General features: G+C 39.9%; 2 protein-coding genes across 2 annotated transcripts; both read left to right on the forward strand.

The window, feature by feature from the left end:
- The first annotated feature begins 1,899 nt into the window (after nucleotides 1-1,899).
- Nucleotides 1,900-3,220, forward strand: LOC121584352. Its single transcript, XM_041900185.2, has one exon. It carries the CDS (start codon nucleotides 2,016-2,018, stop codon nucleotides 2,637-2,639), a length of 624 nt encoding a protein of 207 aa, XP_041756119.1. The 5' UTR covers nucleotides 1,900-2,015; the 3' UTR covers nucleotides 2,640-3,220.
- A 4,078-nt stretch (nucleotides 3,221-7,298) lies between these two features.
- On the forward strand, nucleotides 7,299-8,615 carry LOC121584032. Its single transcript, XM_045225865.1, has one exon. It carries the CDS (start codon nucleotides 7,412-7,414, stop codon nucleotides 8,033-8,035), a length of 624 nt encoding a protein of 207 aa, XP_045081800.1. The 5' UTR covers nucleotides 7,299-7,411; the 3' UTR covers nucleotides 8,036-8,615.
- Nucleotides 8,616-8,912: the final 297 nt, after the last annotated feature.

Here is an 8,912-nt window from a genome sequence, read left to right on the forward strand (position 1 = left end):
TTCCTTTACACGGATCAGTCGTCCTGGTCCCTTTGCAGAAAAACAGCCCCAAAGCATGATGTTTCCACCCCCATGCTTCACAGTAGGTATGGTGTTCTTTGGATGCAACTCAGCATTCTTTGTCCTCCAAACACGACGAGTTGAGTTTTTACCAAAAAGTTCTATTTTGGTTTCATCTGACCATATGACATTCTCCCAATCCTCTTCTGGATCATCCAAATGCATTCTAGCAAACTTCAGACAGGCCTGGACATGTACTGGCTTAAGCAGGGGGACACGTCTTGCACTGCAGGATTTGAGTCCCTGACGGCGTAGTGTGTTACTGATGGTAGGCTTTGTTACTTTGGTCCCAGCTCTCTGCAGGTAATTCACTAGGTCCCCCCGTATGGTTCTGGGATTTTTGCTAACCGTTCTTGTGATCATTTTGACCCCACGGGGTGAGATCTTGCGTGGAGCCCCAGATCGAGGGAGATTATCAGTGGTCTTGTATGTCTTCCATTTTCTAATAATTGCTCCCACAGTTGATTTCTTCAAACCAAGCTGCTTACCTATTGCAGATTCAGTCTTCCCAGCCTGGTGCAGGTCTACAATTTTGTTTCTGGTGTCCTTTGACAGCTCTTTGGTCTTGGCCATAGTGGAGTTTGGAGTGTGACTGTTTGAGGTTGTGGACAGGTGTCTTTTATACTGATAACAAGTTCAAACAGGTGCCATTAATACAGGTAAAGAGTGGAGGACAGAGGAGCCTCTTAAAGAAGAAGTTACAGGTCTGTGAGAGCCAGAAATCTTGCTTGTTTGTAGGTGACCAAATACTTATTTTCCACCATAATTTGCAAATAAATTCATTAAAAATCCTACAATGTGATTTTCTGGATTTTTTTTTCTCAATTTGTCTGTCATAGTTGACGTGTACCTATTATGAAAATTACTGGCCTCTCTCATCTTTTTAAGTGGGAGAACTTGCACAATTGGTGGCTGACTAAATACTTTTTTCCCCCACTGTACTTATTCAGATAGAGTGATTGAAGTGAAGGGTGTACTCACAGTGAAGGGTGTACTCACAGTGAAGGGTGTAGCTACTTACAGTCATGCATAGTAAAATAACATTTAGTGAAAATGTTCTCGAGTCAAAACCACCACATTGTGTTCTGAAAGAGAGACACGGTAATGTATTACAGAAGCAGAAGGGCAGATAAGGTGTCTACTTCAGTTGAGTTGCCAATAATGAGTTGCACTGTGTCCAAGTCCCCATTTACTTGCCTTATTAATTAAAGCACATTTCAATCCCTATTCTATATAGAACCTTAAGGGGTGCCATATATAAGCAAGCATTGAACCCGATTTGGTTTCATTCAGAACCTTATTTTCCTAAGAGTGTAGGTGATTCTATGAATTAGTGTGTGTAGGATCTAAGCACATCATACTAATATTCTCCCTTATTAAACAAAACAGTGTGTGGTCTTAATTACATATTTTACAGGTCATTCAACAGTAAATGTTATTATTATTATTATTATTATTATTATTATTATTATTATTGATGTTTTTATTATTGTTGTTGTTGTTGTTGTTAAGCTATTAGTCTGTTATCGTCATTATCATTAGTCTATTATGTTGCTATCAACATGGTTACTATCCATTGCTTGATCAAATATAGCTAAGTTTAAAAACCTTTATGAACACAATTTTTGGGACCTAAAAAAACCCCATCTGCATGTAGCTATTGAGAATATTTGCTGACTTGAAATAATTACACATGGCATGTTTCTGGAAAGAACAACACGAACTATATGCATATACATCGTTATAAAAAACACAGAAAATTATGAAAATCGTACTTTTCCATTGAGCAATGTGAAAGCAGTGGCTCCCACTTTGGGTGTGGCTTCTATTGGCATGGGCGTATCTAAAAAAAGAACTTAAAACTAGAATAGGCTATATAAACCTGTGCGCCAGCGATAGAAAAATCATTCAACGAACTACAACTAGACGAGAAGAGAACTCGACAAACAAGAAAGATGTATACACGATCGAATAGTTTGGTATTGTCAATTCCGACTAATAATTATCAAGAACAGTTCGCTTACAGGGCGATGCCGCGGAGCAAAGAGCCAGAAATCTTCACCTTTGAGCGGATCCCAGCTCAAGAGCCACTGCGCTATACGCCAGTGCGCCAGCGAAAGAAGAACACCCGTGTACAGTACCCAGCCAATGTCCGAAAGTACCTTCCACCTGCCGAGAAGAGCGCTGCCAAGCGCTGGCTCGTTGCTCTGTGCCTGGTACTGTTCCTTCAGATCTACACCGAGGATGCTTGCATCGAGACACCGATCAGCGCCGAGAGCCTTGCCGCCGAGGTACACGAGGAGGCGTCCTTTGGTCCATACAAGGAGCTACGGTTCCAGTCAGCAGAGGAACAGGCGCGTCAACTCACAGACAGTGTCTCCAACGAGCTCTCTTCTGTCAACTGTCAGGATCAACTTGTTGGTGAGCAGAGTGACAACACCTGGAGCAAGCTGGTCAATACAACGTGTCCCAGCTGGGATGCCGAGACGAATCGCATGCACAAGCAGAGCACAAGGAACAGCTACGTGGTAGCATTCCTCTACCCGGCAGTTTATCACAGACTGGGATCTGAGAATTGAAAGAACTGAACTGGTTTTTCAGCTCAAGCCTTGGCATTAAGACGGAGCCGGGTTCAATGGCTTTGGTTTGGATAAAGTGAGCGAGCTGCCTCTGTCCGGGCGCTGCCAGGCCGGGAGCTCATTCATCAAGGCGCTCGCTGAAGCCTCACCAGAGGAGCCTGCAGTAGCTGCTGTATTTGGAGAATGCGAGTGAAGCGAAAGAAAGAACATGTTACTTATTGGACAATTTTGAAGGACTGACTGGCTGACTGTTACAATGCTGGCCTCAAACTTGAATATAGAAAAACTTGAATTATATTTTAGGTTCACATTTGCAATGATGTACTGTAGAAGTCAAACTTAGCACACTAACATGTTGGTAGCTGTATGGCCAAAACGTATAGGCCTACAGTATTGAAGTGATATTTGTAATACTATGATTTACTTTGTGGAAGCCTAGTACTTGATATTGAGACTAATATTTTGCTAAACTATTTATTTATGAAGAATATTCTATGAAGTTTATTATTTAACTTGTTATTTATTTATATTGTTCTAACGATTTGTTATTTAATAATTTAAATAAAACTTTCTGAAATGTTCATATTGTCTCTTTTCTCATTCACATTCAAAATACGAGGTTTTATGACAATCAATGGCATAATTAACTAAGTTATGCTTTGGACTAGTTATTTTCCAGTACCAATTTTATAGCTGGGCACATTCATTTAAACATACAGTAGGCTTCCTATCCACTGGGAAGAATTCCATAGTTTATGGATGCTCATTGCTAATCAGATAACCACATCAGTTTGGAAACGGGAACCAAATTGATTATTCAAGGATTTTATTTACAGTAAAATAACGATCGTGGCTAATTATTCAACAATGGCCCTTAAGCAGAGCTAAATCAGTGTCTCCCATATTTATTTCCTGGTCTCCATAGTGTTCTACATGGGGAATGGTATTAGACCAGTCAGGATATTGATTAAAACATTAAACGCAGGCCAGTCTTGTAAACCAGAACAATGTGGGATTCCCTGTCATGATGTCAATGTGCTGTAATATGGTAGAATATACATGACATTTATCAGATGCTCATATCCAAAGCGACTTACAGTAGGGCATACATTTTCGTACGGATGGCCCCATCAGGACTTGAACCCACAACCTTGCAAGCACCACGCTCTACCAACTGATCCATCACTATATTATACTTTGACCTTCAACATACCTGCATATACAGTTGAAGTCAGAAGTTTACATACACTTAGGTTGGAGTCATTAAAACTCGTTTTTCAACCACTCCACACATTTCTTGTCAACAAACTATAGTTTTGGCAAGTCGGTTAGGACATCTACTTTGTGCATGACACAAGTAATTTTTCCAACAATTGTTTACAGACAGATTATTTCACTTATAATTCACTGTATCACAATTCCAGTGGGTCAGAAGCTTATATACACTAAATTGACTGTGCCTTTAAACAGCTTGGAAAATTCCAGAAAATTATGTAATGGCTTTAGAAGCTTCTGATAGGCTAATTGACATAATTTGAGTGGATGTATTTCAAGGCCTACCTTCAAACTCAGTGCCTCTTTGCTTGACGTCATGGGAAAATCAAAAGAAATCAGCCAAGACCTCAGAAAAAAAATGGTAGACCTCCACAAGTCTGGTTCATCCTTGGGAGCAATTTCCAAACGCCTGAAGGTACCACGTTCATCTGTACAAACAATAGTACGCAAGTATAAACACCATGGGACCACGCAGTCGTCATACCGCTCAGGAAGGAGACGCGTTCTGTCTCCTAGAGATGAACGTACTTTGGTGCGAAAAGTGCAAATCAATCCCAGAACAACAGCAGATGCTGGAGGAAACAGGTAGAAAAGTATCTATATCCACAGTAAAACGAGTCCTATATCGACATAACCTGAAAGGCCGCTCAGCAAGGAAGAAGCCACTGCTCCAGAACCGCCATATAAAAAGCCAGACTACGGTTTGCAACTGCAGATGGGGACAAAGATCGTACTTTTTGGAGAAATGTCCTCTGGTCTTATGAAACAAAAATAGAAATGTTTGGCCATAATGACCATCGTAATGTTTGGAGGAAAAAGTGGAAGGCTTGCAAACCGAAGAACACCATCCCAACCGTGAAGCACGGGGGTGGCAGCATCATGCTGTGGGGGTGCTTTGCTTCAGGAGGGTCTGGTGCACTTCACAAAATAGATGGCATCATGAGGAAGGAAAACTATGTGGATATATTGAAGCAACATCTCAAGACATCAGTCAGGAAGTTAAAGCTTGGTCGCAAATGCGTCTTCCAAATGGACAATGACCCCAAGCATTCTTCCAAAGTTGTGGCAAAAAGGCTTAAGGAAAACAAAGTCAAGGAATTGGAGTGGCCATCACAAAGCCCTGTCTTCAATCCTATAGAACATTTGTGAGTAGAACTGAAAAAGCATGTGCGAGCAAGGAGGCCTACAAACCTGACTCAGTTACACCAGCTCTGTCAGGAGGAATGGGCCAAAAGTCACCCAACTTATTGTGGGAAGCTTGTGGAAGGCTACCCAAAACGTTTGACCCAAGTTAAACAATTTAAAGGCAATGCTACCAAATACTAATTGAGTGTATGTAAACTTCTGACCAACTGGTAATGTGATGAAAGAAATAAAAGCTGAAATAATTCATTCTCTCTACTATTATTCTGACATTTCATATTCTTAAAATAAAGTGGTGATCGTAATGGACCTAAGACAGGGAATTTTTACTAGGATTAAATGTCAGGAATTGTGGAAAACTGAGTTTAAATGTATTTGGCTAAGGTGTATGTAAACTTCTGACTTACATTTACATTTACATTTTAGTCATTTAGCAGACGCTCTTATCCAGAGCGACTTACAGTTAGTGAGTGCATACATTTTCATACTTCAACTGTATTAAGTATATAAACCCTGATGATGATGACGATGATGCTATCTCCTACTACTACTACTATTACTGATACTACTACTACTACTACTACTACTACTACTACTACTACTATTACTGAGACTACTACTGCTCCTACTACTACTACTACTAGTATTACTACTACTACCGCAACTACTGCTGCTACTACTACTACTACTACTCCTGCTACTGCTATTGATACTATTACTTATACTGCTACTACTACTACTACTACTACTACTACTACTACTACTGCTACTAGTATTACTACTACTACGGCTACTACTACTACTACTATTACAGATACTACTACTACTACTACTACTACTATTACTGAGACTACTACTGCTCCTACTACTACTACTACTAGTATTACTACTACTACCGCTACTACTGCTGCTGCTACTACTACTACTACTCCTGCTACTGCTATTGATACTATTACTTATACTGCTACTACTACTACTACTACTACTACTACTACTACTACTACTGCTACTAGTATTACTACTACTACTACTACGGCTACTACTACTACTACTGCTCCTACTACTACTACTACTACTATTACTACTACTACTACTGCTACTACTGCTACTGCTACTACTACTACTACTACTACTACTACTACTACTACTACTACCGCTACTACTACTACTACTACTACTACTACTACTACTACCACTACTTCTACTGCTACTACCTCTACTACTACTACTACTGCTAGTACTATTACTACTACTGCTACTACCTCTACTATTACTACTACTGCTATTTATACTATTACTATTACTGCTACTACTGCTACTACTACTACTACTACTGCTACTACTACTACTACTGCTACTACTACTACTACTACTACTGCTACTACTACTACTACTACTACTGCTACTACTACTACTACTACTACTACTACGGCTACTACTGTTACTACTATTACTACTGCTACTACAGCTACTACTACTACTACTACTACTACTACTACTACTGCTATTACTACTACTACTACTACTACAGCAGCAGAAGGGCAGATAAGGTGTCTACTTCAGTTGAGTTGCCAATAATGAGTTGCACTGTGTCCAAGTCCCCATTTACTTGCCTTATTAATTAAAGCACATTTCAATCCCTATTCTATATAGAACCTTAAGGGGTGCCATATATAAGCAAGCATTGAACCCGATTTGGTTCCATACAGAACCTTATTTTCCTAAGAGTGTAGGTGATTCTATGAATTAGTGTGTGTAGGATCTAAGCACATCATACTAATATTCTCCCTTATTAAACAAAGCAGTGTGTGGTCTTAATTACATATTTTACAGGTCATTCAACAGTAATTGTATTATTATTATTATTATTATTATTATTATTATTATTGATGTTTTTATTATTGTTGTTGTTGTTGTTGTTAAGCTATTAGTCTGTTATCGTCATTATCATTAGTCTATTATGTTGCTATCAACATGGTTACTATTCATTGCTTGATCAAATATAGCTAAGTTTAAAACAATTTTTGGGACCTAAAAAAACCCCATCTGCATGTAGCTATTGAGAATATTTGCTGACTTGAAATATTTACACATGGCATGTTTCTGGAAAGAACAACAAGAACTATATGCATATACATCGTTAAAAATAACACAGAAAATTATGAAAATCGTACTTTTCCATTGAGCAATGTGAAAGCAGTGGCTCCCACTTTGGGTGTGGCTTCTATTGGCATGGGCGTATCTAAAAAAAGAACTTAAAACTAGAATAGGCTATATAAACCTGTGCGCCAGCGATAGAAAAATCATTCAACGAACTACAACTAGACGAGAAGAGAACTCGACAAACAAGAAAGATGTATACACGATCGAATAGTTTGGTATTGTCAATTCCGACTAATAATTATCAAGAACAGTTCGCTTACAGGGCGATGCCGCGGAGCAAAGAGCCAGAAATCTTCACCTTTGAGCGGATCCCAGCTCAAGAGCCACTGCGCTATACGCCAGTGCGCCAACGAAAGAAGAACACCCGTGTACAGTACCCAGCCAATGTCCGAAAGTACCTTCCACCTGCCGAGAAGAGCGCTGCCAAGCGCTGGCTCGTTGCTCTGTGCCTGGTACTGTTCCTTCAGATCTACACCGAGGATGCTTGCATCGAGACACCGATCAGCGCCGAGAGCCTTGCCGCCGAGGTACACGAGGAGGCGTCCTTTGGTCCATACAAGGAGCTACGGTTCCAGTCAGCAGAGGAACAGGCGCGTCAACTCACAGACAGTGTCTCCAACGAGCTCTCTTCTGTCAACTGTCAGGATCAACTTGTTGGTGAGCAGAGTGACAACACCTGGAGCAAGCTGGTCAATACAACGTGTCCCAGCTGGGATGCCGAGACGAATCGCATGCACAAGCAGAGCACAAGGAACAGCTACGTGGTAGCATTCCTCTACCCGGCAGTTTATCACAGACTGGGATCTGAGAATTGAAAGAACTTAACTGGTTTTTCAGCTCAAGCCTTGGCATTAAGACGGAGCCGGGTTCAATGGCTTTGGTTTGGATAAAGTGAGCGAGCTGCCTCTGTCCGGGCGCTGCCAGGCCGGGAGCTCATTCATCAAGGCGCTCGCTGAAGCCTCACCAGAGGAGCCTGCAGTAGCTGCTGTATTTGGAGAATGCGAGTGAAGCGAAAGAAAGAACATGTTACTTATAGGACAATTTTGAAGGACTGACTGGCTGACTGTTACAATGCTGGCCTCAAACTTGAATATAGAAAAACTTGAATTATATTTTAGGTTCACATTTGCAATGATGTACTGTAAAAGTCAGACTTAGCACACTAACATGTTGGTAGCTGTATGGCCAAAACGTATAGGCCTACAGTATTGAAGTGATATTTGTAATACTATGATTTACTTTGTGGAAGCCTAGTACTTGATATTGAGACTAATATTTTGCTAAACTATTTATTTATGAAGAATATTCTATGAAGTTTATTATTTAACTTGTTATTTATTTATATTGTTCTAATGATTTGTTATTTAATAATGAAATAAAACATTCTGAAATGTTCATATTGTCTCTTTTCTCATTCACATTCAAAATACGAGGTTTTATGACAATCAATGGCATAATTAACTAAGTTATGCTTTGGACTAGTTATTTTCCAGTACCAATTTTATAGCTGGGCACATTCATTTAAACATACAGTAGGCTTCCTATCCACTGGGAAGAATTCCATAGTTTATGGATGCTCATTGCTAATCAGATAACCACATCAGTTTGGAAACGGGAACCAAATTGATTATTCAAGGATTTTATTTACAGTAAAATAACGATCGTGGCTAATTATTCAACAATGGCCCTTAA

This window comes from Coregonus clupeaformis, chromosome 16 (assembly GCF_020615455.1).
Source record: "Coregonus clupeaformis isolate EN_2021a chromosome 16, ASM2061545v1, whole genome shotgun sequence".
Taxonomy (NCBI): Eukaryota; Metazoa; Chordata; class Actinopteri; order Salmoniformes; family Salmonidae; genus Coregonus; species Coregonus clupeaformis.